Source organism: Buteo buteo, chromosome 8 (genome assembly GCF_964188355.1).
Source record: "Buteo buteo chromosome 8, bButBut1.hap1.1, whole genome shotgun sequence".
Classification (NCBI taxonomy): domain Eukaryota; kingdom Metazoa; phylum Chordata; class Aves; order Accipitriformes; family Accipitridae; genus Buteo; species Buteo buteo.
In genome coordinates, this window is record NC_134178.1 from 3255568 (window position 1) to 3280349 (window position 24782).

At 37.6% G+C, this 24782-nt stretch overlaps 1 protein-coding gene across 1 annotated transcript in view; it reads left to right on the forward strand.

Annotated features, from left to right (window-relative positions):
• The window catches only part of POLA1 (DNA polymerase alpha 1, catalytic subunit), a 200313-nt gene that overhangs the window by 110032 nt on the left and 65499 nt on the right, over positions 1-24782 (forward strand). The window contains exon 35 of the mRNA XM_075033499.1: positions 23516-23632. Coding sequence (XP_074889600.1) covers positions 23516-23632 — 117 coding nt within the window. The remainder of the gene's footprint in view (positions 1-23515; positions 23633-24782) is intronic.

Genomic DNA, 24782 nt, shown 5'->3' on the forward strand with positions numbered 1-24782 from the left:
TCTGGATCCAGAGGCAGGAGGTGAAAGCTCTGGATAAACTTATCTTGGTGGCAAATTAAGGACTAGTCTCCAAATGGAATCCTCTAGCATAGGGGTGAGCTTGCTGTTGAATTCACTGCACTTCACAGGAATACAGAGACCAGCAGATCACTTCACAGCAGTGATCTGAAGGTTGAAACATCCAGGTTTTCTATTTTCTGGGGTCCTTTCCTCTCAAAATATATCTTTCTTTGTTTAATTAGTAATTATATTTATGGGTGGTTGTGTTGTCATAAGTACTACTTTCAGGGAACTTTTTAATTGTTGTGTTTGCCAGTTAGACCAAGTTCTTTATAATAACATAGGCATTACATCTTCTAGTTTTACTATTTCCATAATATTTTAATATGCTGTCTGCCCAGAATGATGTTTTTCAGGCATGGGTTATATGAAGTTTCTGCCTTAAAAATCAGTAACTTCACAGCAAAATGGAAAATTGTTTGTTGTTAGTCTCCAAAAAGCCTCTTGTAAGAAGTCACGTTAAATACTAGAATCTTAGCTTATTTCTTCAGTTCCTGTTATTTCATGTGTTTTACAACATAGGAGAATAGATTAATATCAATATGAAGTAAAAACACCTTTTATATATTTATATGCTTTTACGAAATGCTTATTACCATAGTAACTGAGGGAGCCTATTAGGTTAGTGTATTTCTTCAAATATTTCTAAAACATACATAAAGTATTCTCCAGATATTACACCAGAAAATTTAAGACTGATTTTTTGAGGAGCCACAGACTTCTCGAGTGCCCATACCAGTACATTATCAGTGTGTGTGATTGTTATTCCATTAAAAAATCCCAAACTGAAAACCAGAAGGAAAAAAAGGAAGCAAAACTATTTGGAGTATCAGCTTAAACTTTCAGACACTTTGTTTTTATATGGATGTGTGATATGACTTGAATTTCAGTCAAAGGAAATACAAAAAAGGAAATTTTAATTTATATACATATGTGTGTATGTGGATGTGTGTCGCATATAGATATATATACTGCTTATGTATGTGATGGAATCTGGGAAACGATTGGAATTTTTTTTCCCCCCTGAAAATACAGACTAAATAATCTGAATTGTTCCTAGTGTTTGCTTTTAATTTCCTTGCCCACCTTTCCCATCCTCTGACCTCTCTCATTTGTCTCTATTGCTGTCTTCTCAAGTTTTGATAAGGTAATAATGCCCTAGTTGCGCTAAAGCTAATTTAAAAGGAAAAAAACCCTTCAAAACACTGTAACATGAGTGAAAGTATTGTCACATGTTATAGAAGTTCCTAGCTTAGAATAGACGTGTCTGGTTTACGATAGGTTTTTGGGGAGAGAAAGAAAGACTTAATTCATAAAGATCAGAGGTAACTAATCAGAGAAGTCAAGGTAAATTATCCTGGTTAAAAATACTGGATGATAAGGGATTCTTGTAGATGTCTTCGTTTTGCTGCAGATTACTCTTTCTAAAGACAAGGGTCTTCATTGAGTCATACATCAGCATATATGAATGCTATAGCAGTCTTTCCCTGTAGTACTTAAGCAACTGTATTGGCCTAAGATGGACTTTGATCTTACGTATTTCTCGTCATGCAGGATGAGAAAGAGGTTCTACCAAAGCCTTCTCCATTTTCCCCTGCTTTACATCTGTAAACAAAATCATGCCAACCAGCCCAAAGGGCTTGCTGCTGATAATATGGGGTGGGATAGGAGAGGCAAAAGAGGGATGATTTGCAGTCAGGGGTTTTTGGTTGTTTTGGTTTTCACCTTCCCAACCATGTCCCCTAATGACAGATGCCTCTGATGGATTGGGTGCTGTTTTCTTTTAATAAATTCACGGATCCCAAGAATGTCTTCAGCTGTCATATGGAACCTTAGTGTTTTGGTTTTGTTTCTCCCAGGCCCAAATATCTGAAACTTGTGTACTATTTTGGTTGTATTAATCAATTTTGTTTCTCTCTTAAGTAGTTCTGCCATCATTCAGTGTGGCATGCATTAACTCCTATTGGGTTCCATCTGTGACGTTAATAGTCATAAGTTAATATCTCAAATAGTAATAAGTTAATATGTCAAAAAGGTGGACACCATTCTTAGGACCGGACAGTGTTTCTCAGGCAGCATATACTGCTGTCCTGCAGCTGGTCACTGGGCATTCATCAACACTGAACTTGTACAGTGGCAAAAGCCATAATCAACTGACATTCATTAAAATTAATTTTCAAGGGAAAGATTTCATTTCCATTATCTATCCCCAAGGGCTCTCCTGAGAGTGACTTACTATAAGCAACAAACGTCAACTAGCTCTAACTACTTCAGCATGAATTATAGTCAATTCTGAAGGCAGTGGAGAATTGGATAAACATTGGGAATTATATTGGGTTTTTTGCTGACAGCAACCTCAACTAACCAATATGGCCACCCATTCATTCATTTTAACATTTAGCTTAGTTTGTATCAAAAATTCATGGTTTGCGTCCTCTCCACATCTAAAATAATTTCCAAACAAATTATTGTAGCATCATAAAAGGATTTAGGGTGAAAGGGGCCTCAGAAGGTTGCCTGGTCCAGTTCTTGACTTCAAGGAGGGCTATCTTTGAAGTTACATCCAGCTTCAGAGTTGCTCAGAACTTTGTCCACCCGTGTTTTTCCTTGCATCCTTGGTCTGGTCTTCCTGAAGATCCTGTAGCTGTCCATCACAGCATGCCATCATGTGCTGTCCCACGTCCCACATCTCTGCAGTCACCATAAGGTCATAGGTTTCTGAGACTGTGCATGGACTTCTAATTCCTCCTGCATGTTCCCTGTGCTGCATGTCTTTGTGTAGAGGCATTTGAGATGGGCTCTCAGTTGTGCTGCCTTCAAGGGGAATGTGGGAGCTTCCCCATCATGCTTTCCCCTAGGTGTTTCCTCACTGCTCCTTCCTACTGTGACTTCTCTCCAGGCTTTGGTCATCGTACCCAGAAGACCTAGCTTAAAGTCCTCCTCGTTAGGGTAGCAAGCCTGTTGGAAAAGATGCTATTCCTCTGCTTTGGCAGATGGATCTTGCTGCGTCCCACCTTGTTACTGAGGGGAGGCAAAGGATCAGCTCCCTCAACCTACTGGGAACGCTCCGCCTCATGCAGCCCAGGATGCCATTGACCTTCTTTGCCATGATGGCATTTTGCTCACTCATGTTCAATTTGATATCCACCAGTTTCGGGTCATCAGCAAACTTGCGGAGGGTACGCTCTGCCCCATCATCCAGATCATTAATGAAGGTGTCGAACAGGACTGGACCCCTGGGCTACACTGCTACTTACTGGCCTCCAACTAGACTTTGTTCCACTGATCACATCCCTCTGGGCCCGGACATTGAGCCAGTTTTCAATCCACTGAGTTTTTCTAACCACTGGCTCATATCACTCCTTTTTTCTCTCTAGATTTAAGTACCCTGTGTTGCTGACGCTTTTCCCCCATGAATATACTTACACATTCTGATCAAGTCACCTCTTAGTCTTCTTTTTTGATGGTAAGAGAGTGCTCTTCAAGGTCTGTTGCTGTAAGGCTTTTTTTCAAGGCCTTGAATCATTGTTTATGGCTCTTCAGTGTACCAGTTGGGTTTTTTTGTTGTTTTTTTTTTACTCTTGCCACCAGGACTGTGTGTGTTCACCAATACCTTTGAAGAAATTCACCTCAGTACTCATACACAGGTCTTCAGTATTGAATCTCCACATCTTGCTATGTCAGCCTTTAAAGCTTATGTTGAGTAACGTTATCTACTGTGACTCCTTTTCCGTGGCTAATTTCTGGCATACAGTATCCCCATTCTGTAGGTGTGAACTGCAGTCTTTGTTCCCATTGTGTTGTTTTTGTTTCGCTGCACTAACATGTATTTTGTTTTGAATGAGCAAAGTTTACCAAACCCATTTCCTCATGCTTATCATTATTTGCTGTTCTGCTTTTGTCATCTGTAAATTTTATCTGAATTAATTTCTCTTCTACGAATCACTGATGTAAATGTTGAAGAATGTGAGTGTAACCTTTTCTTTGTGATGCATCACCAGAATCCCTCTCTATCCCATATTGACAAATGCTTACTTGACTGTCATCACTTTGTGTCTCATGGACAATTGATTTTTTTGAGATGCTTCAACTTTGCACCTTTTAATCCATTTCACATGTAGTTTATTAACACTGTGCAATGCTAATTCTATTCCAGTGTCCTTTGGAAGTAAATCAAATACCGTTCAAGAGATTAATTATAGTACATCTGCCTTTCTCAACCAATCTTACAATCTTATGAAAAAATGAACTGTCTTGTTTGGTTGAAGCTGTTCTGTATAAAGACATATTGACTTATATTAATTACATTCCTGTTCTTAAATTCTTGATCACTTGAAGTCCCTATCAGTATTTCTGTTGTTTTTCCTCAGGTTAATGTTAGACTGATGCATACAAATAGTTACGTGGGTTGTTCCTGTTTGCTGTGTAACTATTTCAAGGAAAACTAGCATTTTGGGAGATACATGGGTCTCAGTCTTTTGAGGTAGCTTCAAGTGTTGGGAAGTCTAGCAAGTAGTGGATCTTCTTAGCTCTGATAGGGCTATATAGTTCAAGCATTTGTCATGTGAATATGCTGAATTTTGAAGGCCTATTAAGTATTTTATTGCGAACAAACCAAAAAAATAGTTCTTCATCTTTATTTGCTACTAGACTGTTACTGTGATTATCCAAACTACAGGACAAAGTTACACTTCCATTTTTTTGTGCTGTAAATTATTTTGTTGTTTTCATCACGTTATCGACTTGGTTCTATATTCTTAGTTAATATCTGTCTTAATTTTTCTTATTAGAATTCTACTTCAGAAAACTTTTGATTTATGTTAGCAGCTGTCTGCTTTCAGTTTCCATTTCTTATACATCTGTTTTATACATTTTGCCAAGTTAAAATTTGCTTGTAATTTTCCTTACCTTAAGAAAACGGATTTTGAAGTTGATCGGAACTGTTCTTTTACCCACACAAAATAATCCGGTTGTAATACTGGTTGCTAAGTAGTCGCAGTCGTCTTCTCCAGTAATTTAATTTTTCTTTACCTGTCATAATGAAATTCAGAATTTGTTTCAGTTGTATAATTTTTTTAATTAAGTATTCTCTCTAGATTTTAGAAAATACTGGTTCTAGAGAGTTGGGACAACATGTATGTCTACCACAAACTCAAAGCAGCAACACCATAGCAGCAAAATTTTTCTAGCAGACAGGAAGTAACAAGGAACCTGTTTTGCTCTCAAGAGGTTGCAGCTGGAAAGCTCTCTTGGGCCGTACTAATTTCAGTATTGAGCTGTTGGCTTTAAAGGTCTTGCAGCTCGCAGTAGCAGGAAACCTTTTAAAAAAGGAAGGAAAGTGTATTTGAAGGATCATACTTTACCTGCTATTTTTATGCAGTTTGTTCTTCCTGAATGTGACTCTACTAAATAATTTTTTTTAACATAACACTAAAAATTTTTATCTGCAACAAAAATGTCCTGTTTATTTCCCTTGCTGTGTTGCTTATACACCAGTGTATAAGCAACAGAAAACAGTCTGTTCCCTGTTCTCACATTTTTTTAGTTCAATGTGTTTGTGACAGGCCTGTGTTTCTGTTGAGTTGGCTTTTTTTTTTTTTTTTTTTTTTTTTCAATAATGCTTACACAGGAGCATCTGTTGTTTAAGGTCCATCTGGTTACTTTAGTTTGTGTCTGGAATAGTTTAGGCTGAAGAAACTCCTGGATGTCTTCATTCCACTCAAAGCAGTTCCAACCTTGATGTTAGGTCAGGTTGTTCAGGGAGGTTCTACAACCTATCTAAGCAAGACCACCATGGGTGCAGACAGATCAATTTTGTGCAGCCCTTTTTCCTACTCTTAACGTGGCCCTATTCATCCTGAGTAGCCATGCAACCAGTTCCACATGGTCATGTCCATTTCTGTGATAAAGGAGTAGTACTGGCTGGCTTCACATCAGTCCATTTGAAAATATTTTTAGTAATCTATGTTTTAGGTGATTTGTTTCTATCCATATGAGTTGATGTAAGTTGTTATATACCAGGGAGGGGGTTGGCTGCGTGTCTGGGACCTTTATGTTTGAGGCTTGGCAAGAATGGCAGCCAATTGATTGCACTGACTTGGTCCTCAGTATTTTCTTCGCTGCTGCTACCGTGGCTGCTATTACTTCTTAAAAAAACCTCCAAACAAACCCCCCTATTTTCTGTTGTTGTTCTCATTGAGCACTTGTCCTTCTAATTTTTTCTTGCTAGCCTCAAAGCAGTTTTTAATAAAATTTACCATGTATTACATTGGTGTAAGTTTTGAAAACTTAACTTTTAAAGTTTTAAAACATTGCCACGTTTTAGGTGTCTGCCATTTTCTGTGCCAAATCTGTCTAAAGCTGAGTTCTAGCTGAAATTTTAACCTAAAATGGATGAGCATTTTTTCAAGATTAAGGAAAACATGTTGTTTCTATCTTAAACTAATCCACAACAGCTCTTCTGAGATGCTTTTTTTTTCTTTTTCGCTTCACTTTGGTGCTTGAGTTAGAGCAGATCAGCCTAGATTTTTGAGTGCTTTCTGTTCTTCATGGCAAGTAGCAGACATGCCCAATTTACAAGCCCTCTAAAAACTTAATAGAAAAGGCTGTAAAATCTCTCTCTCTCAAAATTCCATCTCCCTCTGACCTCTCTTGTCACGATCTCTGGTCTGCATCTGGACAGTGTGCCATGTATGGAGATTTTCCCTTAAAAGATGTTTATTATTAACCCGGAGATTGATATGGCATTGGGTACCAGACGTTACTGAAGAAATCAGTCTCTCCTAAAGAAGTGAAGAACTATGCAGTCTGACTGTAGTGGGAAAGGTAGATTAAGTCAAGGCCAGGAGGGAGGCAGAACAAGAGCTCTCTTTCTAAAAGAATAGGCAGGTTTAAGGGAAAGTTTGAGAGAGACCTAAGATGTCTGCAGGAAAGAATTGTGGGCAGGTGTTGAAAGTAGTTAGAGAAATGGATGGGTAGCTGAGGGGAGGCTAAGGAGGAAACCTGACCATCTCAGAACACTTACCAAAAGGTTTTTTGAGACTTTGGAGTGTCTTGCTTGATGGTCAGTTTAATTAAATAACAGTAGCAGGAAGAAAATGGAGTCATTTAAGATGAAGTAGGGTAGTATATGTTTATCAAAATAAAGTATCCTACAGATATATTTTAATTATTCCAAATCAAAATGTTATAAACCCCTAACTTGCAGTTGAGGTGTGCACATCTTGATATATGAACTTGCCTAGTGAGGTCCACCAAGCAACTGCATTTATGCACAGTAGTGGTCATCTGAGGAGGAATGAATGGGAAAGGGGAAAATCTGATGTAATGTAAATCAGTTTAATTGAAGGTCACAGGCATGAAAGTGCTTGAGTTATAATCACTTGCTTATTGCATGATATTGCAGTAAAAGCAGTGTTAAAGTTCAGGTGACCTTGCTGTCCCTGAAATGCAGGTGCTATGGCTTTGAAGTCTTCAACATTTGGCTATAAGGAAGAGAATGTATTTCATCCTCCCTTCCTCTTTTCTATTGGTTGTCTTTTGTCATCCTGTGAAAATCCATCTAGATTTGATAATTTTACAAACCTTTAAGAAAAATTTTTAGTATGGGGCAGAAGCTTGCATGATTTAAAAAAAAAAAAAATAGATCAAAATCCAAGCCAAGTATGATTGCAATAATTGAGTATAGATGAGTAAAGAGACTAGAACTGGCACATGACACTGGAGCTGGACCTGGGTGGATGTAGAGGAAACTAAAAGCAAAGAAGCTGAATTGAGTGGAATTGGCCGAATTAGAATATTCAGACGGGGTATCTGCTGCATAAGCACCTGGCTGGGCAGGTAGACTTGAAATAGCGTGAGGCGGCAGGCATGGATGAAGATCGCCTGTGAAAATTTGGACAAGAAAAGCAAGCAATTATATTTGAGTGTGATTAGTTTAATAAAAAAAGTATGAGAAAATTCCTAAGTCTTTGCCTGCCTCTGCTATTGACAAATACTGAGCAAAATGCGTAGCTTGCAGAGAAGGTGGAAATTTGCTGTTATTGTGGGTGACTCTGTTTATTTCAAGCAGCAAAATCTGTGTATTCCTTTAAACCCTATTTTGAAGAAGAATGGGCAGAAAGGTAGAAATTTTTTATTTTTTTTTAATTTAAAAATAGAAGAGGGATCCTGATATTGCAGAGTTGGACATCCAAAAGCTGAAAAACTCCTAGGATGAATACTGCTTGCTTAATTTTAATCCAGGTCATTTATGTGTGATGTTATCCCATTCTGTCTTTTTTTCAGTACATTGCAGCCTATAGGTCAGAAAGCACTCATCAGATGAGCAGCTAGTCTTTGTTTCTCTCCATTGCGTAGTGCGTGCCCTTTACCTTACCGAGTGCACTCCCTGAAACTTTGCCTAGAATTATTTATTTTTCTCATGGAGTCTCCTGTGACACGCTTCACTGTAGGATTGAGTGCCTCTTAAAGAACATCTTTACGAGAGCCGTATAAAGCAAGGGGACAAATGATTATTTTTATTTCTGAGGGAAGTGAGGCATAGGGGAATGAACATCAAACACATCCATAAGTTTGGATGCCCAATTTGTGAAGGAAAGGGCCTGATTTTTCAGAGTGCGTAGTATTGTGTAACTGCCCGAAGTACAGCTTTCAGGTTACAGTTGGTCTACCCAAACTTCAGCTGTGCAGACCTTCCAATTTCAATGAAAACAGACTGATTCCTCAGGTGACCGTTACCTGTGAGGCCTTTCAATCAACTGGAAGTGACTTGTCCAGCGGGATGGAGAATCTGTGTAGCAGAGCCAGCAGTGCGTTTCAGCTCCCTGGGGCCGGATTCAGTTGCCTTTAGCACTTTGTTTTCATTTCTTTGCACTCTCCAGTGTTCACAGTACATGGGAGATGTAGCAGTAGTCTTGTTCACTTTGCAAGCCTATTTTATCCTAATGGCAATCCAGTCCTTTAATGAGAATTAAAATATAGATGTGGTCCTCTAACTGTAAATTGATACATGATTTGTATGTACAGGGAACGGAAATGAAGATTACACTGGCTTCTGATTGCATGCTTCTTGCAGCTTCATGTATTTTTCATATATTCTGCATTGAACATACAGTGAACATCCATTGCTAAAGGGTGCCATTGCATTTTATAGGAACCATATGCATACATCTGATGACAGAATTTGGCCTGTATAGAGACATAACTTGTTTTTATTAATGTTATCATGAAAATTAAGTGCTCAACCAGCCAGTCAGTTCCCTGTGGCATAATAAATGTTTCAGCACAAAACTCATGCTCCAGTAATATATAGTAAATTTATTGTGAAGTCAATTAGTAACATGTATTAGACTGTTTTCAGCAGTTTTTTTCTTAAGCAAAACTATTTTTCTAAATTTGTAACATATTTCTGAAATAATTGGTTTTAATGTGGCTTCTTGGAAGTCTTAATAGAAGCCTATATTGTAACAATAAGTTCCTTACAATTATAAAGAAAATCAGTTAAGTTAAAAAATTATTAGTTTATTAAGTATATAATACTATTCATAGGCAAATGTTTTAATACAGTAGGTATTCTGTTAGAAATCAGCTGATCTGATAATTTTAAGAGATTTTTTATTTTCTTTTTAAGCAGCCGCTTCCTCTCGGAGTTTGGATTTTAACCATGACTTGACTTAAGCTTTCATGTCTTACTAATGCTTCCAGTGAGAGAACTTGAGCACTAAATAGTTTACTTAATTATCTGCTATACAACAGCTGCTAATATTTAAAAAAAAAAATATTTAAAAATGCCATCTCATCTTTAGGTCTGCTGTGGACAAAAAAAGCAAAGGCAGATAAGATGACTGTAGCTACCCTGTCTGCTTGGCACTATCTTCCTCCTCCCCTCTCTCACTTTCAGTTTTTAGTGTAATGAAGAGCAGGAGAACAATATTCTGTAATTAAGGATTCCATTAAGTTGAAGAAAAGAGCAAATGGAGTTGTTTGTTCTCCTAGCTGAAAAAATTTGTCTGGGGTGGGGGTTAGTGGTAGTAGTGTAGAAAGAGAGAGAGGTGGGTGGAGAGACTAAGTCAGGGCTGTTTGTTGAATATACTGTTAAGGACTGTTACCATCCTAATTAATCAAGTTAGAAATTACAGCTGTAGTCGGTTTCCCCCCAATTCTTGTTATCAATTTTCTTCTCTTTTGAGACAAAGCAAATATAAATTTTGTGTTCATTTGTCATTCGTTCTTTGACTTCAGCATCTCTGAAAATAACAATGTAGCACAAAAGACCAGTATTTACCTAGTTGTAATGTGGGTTGCCATGGTGTTTTGCAAATTATTGCAATTATGTTCACCATGCGAGTCGCCCTTGGTAACTGGCGAAAAAACTGATAATCCTGTTTTGAACAAAAGGTCAAATTGCTGAATAGAAAGTCTTGATTAACTAAAAGATGTACAAAGTGGAATTATTTCCTACCATTCAGAAATAGTTCTTGATCGGGTTTGGGGGAGGGGGTGAGTAAGTACATCTGATTACTGAAGTACAAAGCATTGAAAGGATGTTGTCTTGAGCCTTTCATGTAGTCTTAATGGTGGCTTTTTTGTCAAATTTACCCATTTGCGGCATTGAAAGAGGCAGCTGCATTTAAGCTTGAGAGATGGTGCTTTTTCAAGAGTTCAGTGCATGGAAAGTTCTCAGCAGTATCTGCAGTTTACTATTAGACCTTCGGCTATTAAAACTGATGTGCTGCATTTGAGCCCATAGCTCTTGGTGCTTGTAAAACCCTCTGACTGATGATCTAATAAAGTGCTCTTACTGGACAATCTCTGATCAGATACTTTAAGGAAAAAAAAAAAGAAAAAAAAAAAAAAGAAAAAAACCCCCACAGCTCTGAGAAGGAGGGAAGTAGAAATACATGGCTATACTGAAAAGTTTGCTTTTGTAATCTGCAGTGGAAATATTAATAAATATGACTTCATTTTCATTTTAAGTACTTTAAAGGCTACAGAAATCATTTTTATTTACATTTACAGAAGTAAAAAATAATCTGAGAAGGTTAAAAGTTCTTCATAATCACCAGTTCTCAACAATTACATGCAAATATATAGAGGGAATGGTCCTCTTCCCATCATCGTATTCAAGACTCTGTGATGGATTTCCTGCGCTTTAATGCTGTGAATTTCCTTTCCTCTCTCCTATTTTTTCCTATTGGGTGGCGCAAGGGAAGAGGTGAAGAGGATTAAGGGTTTTTCTTTTTTAATTATTCTACTTTTTGTTTTTAAATAGCTACCTGGAAATTAATTCTTAAAACTTTGGAGAGCCTGTGTGAGAGCAGCATGAAAGCAAAGTAAACCTGAACAAGTTTGTGGGTTTACATTCTGCATCACCTAGCAACCCCCTGGCTCAGCCAGTTCTCTTGTCTGCCCCTAGTCCTGTTTACAGACCATTCAGACTGCTCTTCGAAACCATGAAAGATATTCAGTTTCATTAGTGCCATTCTCAAGGAGAAAATAATTAAACTTAAATGAACAAACACTGCTTAGCGATGCTTTAAACTTTTCTAGTTTAAGGTGACCAGACCGTTAAGACCGCTTTCTCTGCCATTACCTTTCACTCCATTGAGCTCCTCTAAACTGACTTATTGATGTATGTATGCACATTATCATTTTTAAAGTTTTCAGAACTGTATTAACTCCTTCAGTATTTAGAGGTGTTCATAACCATATTGCAAAGATAAATGTTTCACATAAACAACCTTTTTGTCTCTTTAGCAACTTGAAATGTATACTTGAGTTGACAAATCTTACTGTTATTGCCACGTACATGAGTAAAATCTCTCTGTGTGTTCTGTATTACATCTAATGTCATATTGGACTTACTGCAAGACAGGTCCATGACAGAGGAAAAAATTCAAGGACTGTACAAATGTTTGAGGGGAGAGGGAAGAGGACAGAGTTGTGGAAGAAGGTGGTGGAGTAGAGTGTTTTCAGCTTTCTAACCAAAGTAGAGGCACAGATTTTAAGAAATCCTTAGTTCTTACTGTTTGTATGTTGCTAGATTCTTTAACAGGCAATACACGGATGGGCTGTATGAGCTCTTTGTGCTTTGTTGACAGTTGACAGACAAAGCAAAATTTTTTCTGAAGCAAGGTACTGTACTTAGCTATGACCTGTTATAGCCTAACAATGTGGCTTGCTTTGAGTTGTATGAATAAGGAGAATATTTTGCAGAATGGATTTGAATATCCTTCTAGAGAGGTTTTAGCTCTCCATACAGAAATATATAAGACATCTTTCACTGATCCTTTTCTCAATGTAGTTTCCCATATGTAGTCATTTTAAGTATGCCTTCTCTCAGTTGCTTGCTTGAAATCCAGTTTAGCTTTTTTCAGATTGTCTTAAGTAAAATAAAATTGTTGGTCATTGCTGGTTCTCTTTTTGAGTGGTATGTTAGCCTATGAACACTTGTGCTCTACTTTTAATGTTTTGGGGCACATATTTTGTTGCCTAGAACCTTATTTTACTGAAGATAAGAAGACCAAGGTATTGGCTTTGATGTGAAGTAAAGCAGAACATACTTGCTAATTTAGTTTATAATGTACAACTGTTAAGGTTGGAATTTGTCCACTTGTGGTGCTATTACATGTGTTTAAATGAGGCCCACTGTTTGCATCAAACCTATCATAAGGGTTTGGAGTGCTCTATTATCTTTTCAGCAGGCTGATGACAGAGCCTGGTCTTTGCACAAATGAGATCAATAAGTTTCAAATAACTTGTATGAAATGACATGTGACTGTACATTTAAAGATGTCTTACTTTTTAAAAAAATCAATTTTTAATAACATGTAAAACTCTTACATTGACCTACAAGATATTTTGCACTTCTGTCTTGTTTGATAATTTTGTTTAAAGCATTTTTTACGTTAGCTTGAGCATTTGGGTTCTTTTTTTTGGGGGGGGGGGGGGGGGGTAGGGTGCATTTCTTCTTCTGTTATCTCCTGCTTTGATTTCCCCCTGCCCCAAGACTTTCAATGGTCCAACTGATATGACAGATACTGCTGAGAGTAATATTTTCTGGAGATTAATGAAGTTTTCCTTCAGTCTTAGATGGTTTCTTTCAAATGTTTTTTTCAGTTCTCAATTAGAAAGCAATTCAAGCCCTATTACTTTGGAGTATCCAAATCACAAAATATTCTTGAAAATCTACAAACTTTAATTTTCAGCAGCCTAGAAATAGGCATATGATATTTTGTGGCTGATTTGCATCACAGGAGCAATGCATTATTGATAGGACCTCGAGGTATGTGAGTACTAAAGGAACTCCTAGAAGTATGCTCATGGGACAGAATTTTATTGTAGGCTAAATCCTCTCAAATTTATGTCCATTTTCTGTAATATCGAAAGGGAACTAAGTTTGGGTCTCTTGAATGGGTGTTTTAGATCAGAGCAGTTGGGTGCGAAAGGTGAGCTTCACGTTTCGTAATGGCCACCCGGAACCCGTATCAGTGCTTCTATCATTCTAATATTGTTGGATTTTTTCAAGATAGAAGAACACTTTGTGTTCTTCTGAGAAACTCAGGTAGTATTTGTTTCCTCTCTCATGCTTTCTTTAAGGTAGCAAGTTAGTGTAGCTACATTGCCCTCAATTACAGTTTCTCTGGTTGCTTTGGACCTTCACAGTCTGGTCCTTCGAAGATGTGGTTCCCATTGATTCCAGTTGCCTTTGAGTCAGTTTGGGCTGGCAGCTTTCCAGTGGGGAACTGAGACAACAGAAACGAGTGTCTCTGAAAACAGGAGGTTTCAGTAGATATTATTTTGGAGAGGGTATCCTTCTTTTTTACCAGCAGTACTGTCTCACCGGGTGGTAAAGTAATCATTTGCCTTCCACTAGGAAGTTGTTGGCTAAGATGCTTCAATTTGATAACATCCTTTAATGTGGTTCCTGTGATAATAATACTGGATATATAGCCAACCATCTCCAGGATTTATACTGCTTTCAAGTAGTACACTTTCAAAAGCAATTCATATCTCCTTGTTACTATTCTTTCATTTAAGAGTCAGTTTTGTATTTTTCCTGAAAGATCGTGTCTATCCATTAATCAGCCTGGATAATGCTGAATTCAAGAGGAGCAGAATGAACCATCCAGGAAAGGAATTTCCCTTCTTTATAAGAGTTTTATCCATTCCATCCCACAGCTGAATTCAGATCAGTTATATATAGGCCAAAACTCAAGAAGCCCTGAAAATGAGGAAGTGCTTCGAAAAGAAATTGAAATTGTATCTTCAACTTCCATTGAAGTGAGGCAGCATGAAATGGAGTGTGAAATGCCGTGGTTCCTGTTTACTTTTTCCCTAAATTGGATGATCAGGTAGTATCAGGCTCTAAAAATACTCATACTGGGAAATGTAATCTATTTTTTCTGGATGAGGAACTAGCTACAATACTTATTGTATAGAAAAAGAAAAATGAATGTGAAGTCAGTGGCCAAGTGTGAGTTGATAAAATAGTTCCTTGTCTTTACTGGTGATCCAGATAGTCATATACCACACTGGATCTATGATCAGGTCTCTTAATGCCCTCTAGTTAGCTTTATGTATAAATTTCAGTTGTTGTTTCTATAATAGTTACTATTTCCATTGCTTCTTGGAATTTAAAGCCAAGTGTACACAGCACCTAACAAAATACCAGAGAACATGGAATAAGCATTCCCTGGGTAAGGTATTTAAGCTGTAGGATAAATTTATAAAGGAATTTATGTAAACCTAAGTTGCTTCACCATTCTAAGCATATGCTGCAATATCTTTTCTTTCAGCTAGAACAAGCTTGGCAGCATGCTTAACGTGGTACCTATCCCACTTAAACTAAAAAGACAAAAGCTCTAGTCAGCCAGCATCGGTAATAGACTCTTGACCCAGCTCCTTTTATAAAACAATTTATTTGAAGAGTCTGTGAAAATATCAAAGGAATTTATTATTGGAGGTGATTGAATGTTACAGTTAGGACAGCAGTATAAAGCCTTAAAACAAAACATCCTCAAAGATCATCTTTGGTTTATACACTCAAATTTGAGTATAAATATGTTAGATGACTTAGTTTTAAGAGATTTTTTACTTAAAAGTTTCAGTTATGCCTGGCAGTTAAAGAGAAATTACACACACTCTTCATTTTGAAATTCTTTCACATTTTGAAATTCTACGATGAAATTCAGACATACCTTTTCTCTAGTAAGGGACCTCTTGAACCTAACATTAGAGCTTCTGACTTAGTACAGTTTGATCTCTTTTTAGTAACATATTAAAGAAGTGGAGAGAGCTTTTCCAGTAATTTCTTGTTAAAATTTTGACAAAGTGGAAAAGAAGGTTGGAATGACTAGTATATCAATAACAATGTCTATCCATATACTACTTCGACATCTGATTATGTCTGAACCTACTTATTGAGGAGGCTTTGCAGGTTCCCTAGATTTCCTTCAAAGATAAAATGACATCCTTCTTATGGTCTTACAGATATATTTTTTAATTAGTGCTTGGTATCTGGTTTGCTTGTGGAATATCAAGCCCTGCAGGATCCTGAAGAAGTTGCTAACCCAGAATTCTGCGTCACTGATTGCTTCTAACTCTACTACTCTTCTTTTTTAGGGTTGGTTTGCATGATTCTTGTCAATAGAGTGTGCCTGCTCATTCCTTATCAAGCAAATCCTCATTGATAGCAAAAATGTCAAAATAGATAAGATGCAGCAGCACCTGTGAAGCTGCAGGCCCACATCCTATTTCCAGAGCTAACTTCTGGTGGTAGTCTTTTATAGAAGTAAAAAAAAAGTCTGTTTTTTCAGAGAAGTTGGCGTTTCCATGGTTTTATAAAGGCTTCATGTCTGATGGCGGTCATTTTGCTAGAGGATGAGGAAGGAAGGGCCTGACAGCTCATTTTCCATATATGATGCTCTTCTGTGACAGGATATTCTTTTTTGTTTCCCTCACATTTCTTTCTGACAAGATTATCTCCAAATTTCACCTTGATGAAGAATTTACCTGTCTTTTCCTTCCCCTGCCCAAAGAGGGTGGGTGACCAAGGGGTAGGTTTTTAGATATCATGAGGTGTTCCTTTCATATGTTGATCCAATCTTTTATAAGTTCAGACAATTCAGTCTCCAAGTTGTTTTACAAGTTCCAAAGGAATGGCCGTCTCTGCTCAGGCTGTCTAGGAGACGCATAGACTTGTGTGGAGCCTTCCTGATCAAGTGTTCTCCACGAAGTCTGCTTTGCTAGTCTCACTGGTAAATTACTCCATCCATAAGATTGATCAAGCAACTATCTGATGTATTTTTGTACTTTGGAAGGACAATCAGGGTGAAGCAGCTAGCTGGAAGGAGCTGGAGAAAGTACATGAAGCAGGCAGGCACCAGGATACTGCAAAGAGTTACTTTTCCTTCAGATGAGAATAATGTTTCTGATTATGCCAATCCTAGCCTCATCAAGTCCACCATCTTGAGAAACCCTTTCAAAAATTCAATGAGTCTATGCCTTTCTAGTGTCTAGCAGCAGTAGAATTGATTTCTTTGTAAGAGAGGTCTTCTGAAGTTTTTATCAGGTACATTTCCCCATTAAAAACTGGGATGTTGCCTGAGGAACCTGAGTTATGTTGGACTTCACATTACTAAGTGGGTAGAGTTTCCCATGTGAAATCTTATTTCACTATTTATGATAGCATCCCTGACCTGAGGGGATTTTTTCTTGGGATTGTAGCAGTGGCAGGTAGGTGTCACTCAAATCTGTGTTGTCTACTGAAATTCCAGTGTGTGACACTAGTTCTCACGCTGTCATTCAGAGTTTCATTGCTGCTGAGATCTCTCCAAGATGGTGCAAGTACATTGGATCAAGTCAGTGTTATTACTAGAGTGTTTCTTTGTTCTGAACAGGCAAAAAAGCAGATTAGAAGTTGAAATTACTTAAAAGCAATTGGGTTTCTGGTACACAGCAGAAAAACTTTCCTGACTTTACAGCAGTAGCTCATCTTTAAGTTGATATTGATACCAACCTTGGTGTTTGAACTGTAAAATTGTGATGTAATTTTCAAAAGATATAGCTACTACTAATAGTCAAAACACTTGCCAAAGAATGTGCAAACAGAGGTTTTGGCTCAAGTTCCAATTTCTGAGATGCTGTATACTACTAAGGAACATTTGTCCATCTGCTCCCCCAAACATTCATGTATATACAGAAGACACACACGGGTGGAACAGGGAGGATACACCTGCGATGTAGAACAAGTTATTGCAAGTGGAACTGATAACTTTAAGGTCACTGAGTCAAGCCCACTGTTGCCACAAGAAACTTCATATAAAATATTTCATAAAATCATCTATCTTTTAACATCGCATGGGACTATCAGTAGATTTGATAGTTTACCCAGTAATGCAATATTGGTGGAACCTCATCCTTCCAGAGGATTTAAAGCCACTTCAACCAGATTTGCCTTGTTAGGCAATGCTATCCATAATAATGGACATTGGCAGGAAAATGGGGTTTGAAGCTTCTGACCTCAGAATTAGTGGAAATAATATGCTTTTGTAAGAGTAGTCTGAAAGGAGAGGTCAGTTTGATGTTAGAATGGCTTGATTACTATCTCACAATGATGCTTGGATAAGAAAATTTTTGTTGTGTTGTCCCTTACCTTCAGCCTTCCAAAAGCTGCTTTGCTGATCAGTGACATGAACAGCAAGCTTATGCTGGTTGACTAGGAAAGCATGTCCAGGTTGTGTTCCTACACTTCCCTTCTGGAAGGTTTGATGATTTAAGGTGATAATTTCAGCTCTGCAGTGAGAAAGCCATGGATTCTGGATCCAGTGTGCTTGAGGTTAGGTATCCCAGCCATCTGGAGACTGGACGTCATCCACCAAGAGCCCATTTTCAAAAATCTGCTTTAAGATTGTCTTCAATGGAGAGTAAGATTGTAGAGAAGCAAGCACTAATTACATTTTAAATTCAACTCCAAAGTGACTGATAGTGACCTCTGAATAATTTTCAGTGCTTGCAGCTTTCTTCTTTTTACTAGTGCATTTTTTCATTCCATGTGAACTTTTAAAGCATTGTAGTCCCTCAGCATCCGGACTGTCTGAAGGCAGGAACAGATACAGAACTGAAGTGTTGTAGAGAAGCACATTCAGTCCTCTACTGTAGCAGGCAACCAAGCTACACTGTAAAATGTAATTTGTAAAAACTGTTAAGATAGAGCTCAATAAATGTATGTTGTTGACTCCTGCAACTTCTATTTGAAAGGCTGTTCCAAAACCACTTGCCTCTGTATTGTGGGGGTAATATTTATAATGCTTGTTGATCACTAGAATGTGAGAAGCTAATTCTCAAGAACAGACTTATAAAGAAAGAAAATTACTTTTGACTTGCAAATTTCTCCCCATTAGCTACGGTTTGTGGACATAGTACTCTTTAGGGATTTTCTTTTATACTGTGCATTTACTTCAGGGTTTTTTTGCATACATTTTTTTATATTTTAAAATGAACTAAGCATTTGTAGACAGAATGTTTGGAAATGCTAGTTGCTTCCCCCCCCCCGTATCAACTTGTATTTCATTTCCCACAGTGTTGCAGATATCAAGTGGAACAAAACTGAAGATTTCCTATTATGATTTTGTTTGATCTATTGCAAATTAATTTACAGACTCATTGATAGCTGCTGGGAAATGAAGGATTGGTTTTGTTTGGTCAGTGAAGACAACAGGCATGGATCAAATAAGGGTTAACAATAATGCGCTTGAACAAATTGAATCAGAACATAATGCATGTATTGAATTTGATTGCAACATGCATGTCCATGGAAAAGTTTTTTGTTTAAAACAAGTCAAGGCTATGGCTTAATTATCAAAGCAAAACAAGAGACATAAAGAGCTACATGTTTCTGATACTGCTTTTTTCAAAAATAGCTCCCTTCACACAGTTATCTACATGTTTAATTTACATGCATAATAGTAACAGTTATTGTTGTCATTTGTTAAGAGAGATTAACAGATAGTAAGTACAAACAAACGCAAATAAGGCCTGAATAGAGAGGTGACAAAGAAGAAAAGACCTCTTTAATGTTAATTATAACTGGTAGGAAGTCTATACAAATGACATTAACTGTTTTCTGTATGAATTGAAGGGACATTTAGCTGGTTACACATAACATGTTTGGTTTTTTACTGTAGGCAGCAACTTAGATCTCCTTTTTTAAAATATAGTTTATTGAGAAATGTACTGTTCAGTGGAAGTTGTATGTTTTGATCATTATTTCTTAATAGTTGAAAACAAGTATAATAGTAAGCTGTTGAATTTGCATGCTTATTTTCATCCTAACCTATTGTTTTTAGTTGAAGCAGAGTTTTTCAGTCTTTTTTCACCTGTATTTTGTTACCAGCAAAGTTGCCAGCACTTTCTTCAACAGTGACTGCATTAGACCGAAATAACTGCATAAACTTGCTTCAAATGTCTTTATTCAATGGTAATTTGGGTGGACCATCTGTGCATTCCCTTATAAGACAATAGAAGCAGTACCTTGCAAGTGGTGTAGTCCTTTGTTTCTTAATTGTTAGCTAAAAATGCCAATAGGGGGCAGAAAACACTGTTACTTTTATCATGCATTATTTTTGTGGTTGTCTATTTTTGAGTATTCTGCTCAGCTGAAGTTGGGATGCTGCTCCCATTCCACGCTTTGTTTTTTCAGTTGCACTTGCATTCCCTAACTAAATACCTCACTATCTGGCAGTTTCCATGCTTTGTTTTTCTAGTATAATAAATTGTTTTAAAGTTCAAATGTAGTCATTCAGTATGTTTTGAGTCATGAAGTGTTCTCTTTGTGCACACAGGCTCTTTTCATAGTTACAGCTGAAACAATTACACTCTTAAACAGGAGGGGTTTGGAATGGGTGAGGACACCCTCCGTGCCTCCCCTTGCCTGGCTGTGTATTTTAAGGCCCTGTTTGTGTCAGACTGCTACCAGATGTTTCACAGGAAGGTAGAGATGCCACATAATAAGCAAATATGGCATAAACAGCTTTCCTCACAGAGCATAGCTTTTGTCTCTAAGAATTAACTTAATGGAAGATCTGTGACAATATATTATCCTTTGCAGAAGCGTTTGTGTGTTTTCCCTCACAGTGGCTCTAATGATATCCTCAGTACTCACAGAGGTGAGTGCCTGAAGATCTCAATGCTATCCTTGAGGAGCTTTTTTCGGTAAAACGTTACTCCATGTCTACTAAAATTGAGTTATTTAAAAAATATGAGGCAACAGATTAACACCTTCCTCTTTTAGAAATAAATCTTGGGTACCTTTGCAAAACCAAAGCTAAGGACTAGCTTTTTCACTTGAGGCTCATTTGTGTCTGCTGACTCCAGAAGACACAGGTCAGGTGTCTATGTTAGGTCAGGTCTTAAATTAGGACTTTTCATGATGAAGCATCTGCTGATGAAGTAGCTCAGTCTTGTTGAGCGGCATCTGTCTTTCTAATGTCACTTGTGAAATATTTGTCATAAATAATTTGTATGTGACAAGGAGAGTGGTACTAAGATTGCTAGGGCAACAGTTGGGCAAGAGACCAAAATTAAATCCACAGAAGATTTCTGAATTGGAATTTTCTCACCGTGCAGTATTAAATATGTAATGATTTACATTGTTAATCTACATAACAATAAAACTCAAACATAGTGATCAGATACACCGATCATACTGTTTCCAAAAAGTTTGCTCTGACATTAGATGTACACTTATTTTATTAAGAGTCTAGAGCAGCGTTTGTCTCATCTCAAAATCTGTTAGGTGAATTCTTTTTGGAGATGCTTTTTTCCTCCTCCATTTACTATAAACAGATTGTAGGGTGACTAGCTTAGACCAGGTATCAAGCTTTTAGATATCCAAAGTTGGGTGAAATGAACCCTAACTGCATATCTTAACAGACTCTTTCCATTTCTGCATTACAGACTTGAGCACACTTTTTAGGTAGTGCTATATACCTTGATGTTGGCGTGAAGTTCCCCACAAAGTTCTTCTGGTCTGCCCACATGGGCATAAAAGCTCCTCTCTGCCAGAGCAACAGGAAGTGTCTTGATGGACTTGGAACTGAGTGGGATAATACTGAGGATATATCATGGCTGGAGAAATGATGAAAGAAGATAAGTCTCTGGAAGAAGTGAAGTTATTCGGAAAGGATTTGATATTTCATCTTAAAAAACCAAACAAACAAAAATTGAATCAGTCTTCTAGCACTTTTGAAAAGATTATAGAAGAATATATTTTTAAATTGAAGAAAGGGATAAAGCTGACAAACATGAAAGAACACAGTGTTCAGGTTATCTGATCCTTTAGAGAACAAACTGCAAAAAAAAACCCCAAAATCTCTGCCTATACCAGTAAATGATAGGAAAGACATTGACAAAAATTAAAAAAAAAAATAAATAAAGCAAAGCTTTTAAGAGTAGACATAGTCAAATCCCATTTTAACAAGGTTTTGGAAAATGGGAAACTGAAATTTATGTATTCCTCCACACAAATTCCAAAGCATTTGCAATGAAGTAACTCAAATATCTACCTTTAAACTAAGCTACTGACATAGCAGTATGCTGGATCAGGATGCTGGATTACTGAGGTACAAAATACAGATTCTGTTTTGGCCATGCCGGTGAGGAAAGAAAAAACGTCATATCTTATTAACAAATCTGCTTTGCCAGCAAAACAGAATCTCCAGAAAATGAAAGCCAGAAAAGGTATAGAGTTGCAGGCTTTCATTACTGACTTGTAACCAAGATGGTGATAGTGACGATAGTGCTCTGAGTGGAGCTGTGGAAACTGGAAGAGTGGGAAAAACATGGTAATAATTGGAAACCTGAGCTGCCACACTGTGGAAATTAGGTAGAAGTCCTTGCCAGAGTGTAATGTTGTCACGGCTTGTTAAAGAGCCAGTGAGAAGGGAAGCAAGCAACGTTCTGAGTTGTCCTCTGATTCCTAATATTTCTGTCAAAGTACCAGGAATCTGGTATGCTTAGATTAAAATTCTTTGCAGGAACAACAAAAACAAATTTTGGAAACAGAGGCAAAAATAATCAGTCACTATTCCCAGCAGAGACGTCAACAGCTGGTAAATACCATCTTGTTTCTGTATAAATTCATGTTCGTCTAGCATCCTGAATACAGTGTGCATTACTGGTTTCATCTCCCTCCCCATTTGTCCCATTTTCTCCCACCCTAGCGTTTCAAAAAGGACCGGGAAGAGATTCAGAGAAGGGCAACAAAGATGTAGAGTGGTTTCCATGCAAGGAACAACTAAGTAAATTAGGACTGTGGTTTGGAAGAGAGTTTGATTGCAGATGATGTGATGGAGGTCTATAAAATCATGAGTGGCATGGAAAAGGTGAATGCAGAATGATTATTCCTAGTCTCTCCTGATACAAGAGCTAGAAGGCATTAAAAAAAAAATTCTTTTTTTTTCTTGGTGTGTTCAAGAGAAATGATATTTTTTCATATAGTGTGTGGTTGTTCTGCAGGATGTTGTAGATGCTAAAAGTTTACATTGGTTTGAAAAGCACTTGAAGTTCATTGGAATGGGGGTAGTAGTGCATCCATCACCACTGCATATAGACAGTGATTCAGGAGGTCCTGGAGCCATTTCTAAAAGCTAGGAAAATCTTCTGGAAAATTTTTACTGTGTGCTTTCTTTTACGCTGTTCCTTAGGTATCTGCTGTTGGTGATTTTTAGAGGTGAGGTGTGGCATTGGTTTAACCTGTGGTTGGACCTGATACAAAAGGTACATCCTTACCAATCCCAGAAGCATTCTTTCTTTCATACTCTTAAGAGAAGCATTTTGCGTCGTCTCCCTGAGCTGACAGAGAGCGAGCTGGCTCACATTTTATTTCATTTTAACTCAGCAAAATGTTAGTTTTCCTAAATGAGTCAGCTTATGTTGAAGTCTTGATAGCTTTTTATAAAAAAAATATTTAAAAAAAAAAAGAGAAAAGAAAAGAAAGCTTCTGGCTGTCATCAGAAAACCAAAAAGTTACAACTGCTTTTCCCCTCTAAAGCGCAAGCAAGGAAATGGCACTTTACTTCAAAATTTAATTTGTTATTTGTCTTGCTGTCTGGTCTACATAGTTGTATAAAACGATTCTGTTACGTGTTAACGTTGTCTGAACTGGAGAAGAGCAGCGGTTTCAGTATATTTTAAGGAAGGGATGACCACAGTGTGCAGAATGTGGGATTTTGAAGCAAGAAGACCAGCTTTGTTCTTCACCATTGAATGTGTTACCTTAGACAAGGACCTTTACCTCTTTATACGTATTATGGTATCAGCTTCACTGAGGATGTTAAGGTTGGGATTTTGTTTTTTCCTTGAGTATGATTCATTGTTTAGGTAGGGTAAAAAGAAGCTATAACTTGAATTTTTGGTAAAAATGTATTTTCTTCTATGTTCTCCCTTTCTTCAGGGTTGGTTAATATGTGAGGAGCCAGCTTGCCAGAATCGAACCCGTCGACTTCCCCTGGGTTTTTCCCGGAGTGGCCCTGTGTGCCAGGCCTGCAGGAAAGCTGTTCTGAGACCAGAGGTGAGTGGTTTAGGACAAAGCTTTGACAGCAGCGGAGCAGGATTCTCATGAAGCTCGCCTCTCTCTCAACTCTGCCTTTCAAAGGTAGCAGGATTAAGCAGGAATTTTTAACTAGTTTATTAGTTTAAAAGGGACTGTTTATGCTTTTCCTACTCCACATTTAAGCTGCGTCCTCATTGCTGAGTGAAAAGAGCATGCCACACAGCTGCTGTGTTTGGAAATTTTCCAGCTGATGAGCATTTGGTCAGCAAACTAGAATTTGCTGGAATGTTTCTGCCGGAATACAGGTAAATTAAAGCAGACAAACAAAACAAACCTTCCGAAACAAAAACAACTACCTGCTTTTCTGCTGACTGGTTCTCACCTGACTGAATTTGGTGCTAAGGAGCTGGAGGTGGGCTTTAATGCCATCTTCTCGGGGGTACTCTAAGGTGGTAAGTATTTTCAGGAGATGAGAGGTTCTGGGTTCTGCGCATTTGGATTTGGCTCCATGCCTGAAAAGCGTAGAAGCTTTTAAACCTTGCATTGAGCTAGATGGTCTGGTATTCCAGAGTTCAGGACTGCCTGCTGCACCCTAGCTGGTTCTCTTAGATTCTGAGATGAAAGGAGGCTGATTCTGTTTCATGCCGTAAAATTCTGGCAAATGACTTCAATTTCTTTGTTAGGAAAAAGAGGAAAAAAATGAGTTTAACATTTAGAAGTCTTGACATTCTCTAGAATGTACATAAAACAACCAAAGAGAGAGAGAAAGATTCCATAAAGAAAATAGGGAATCTTTGATCTGGATTTGTTTCAGGATGTAATAAGTCTTTCAATTACCCTTACTTACATAAAACTTACAAAAATCAAGGCTTTGAGGTGGGGCTGTCAAGTAAGGTTATTTACCACGTGAGATTTTCTGGTCCTTCTTATTCCTTACTATTTGCAGATGGAGGAAGTCATAAAGGGTAAGTGTCAGTAAAAGTCAAGGGGCTGAAACAGCATTGTCAGAGAAAGACTGATCAAAAGATAGCCATTTTTTTTGCATTAGTGGTAAGTTAATGTTGAAGAATATAAGAAGATGAGGTAATGAACAGCATTAAAAAGTGGGTAAAAATGAGTGTAAGTTCCCAATCTTCTAGCACTGGAACCAGGTGATAACACATAAAAT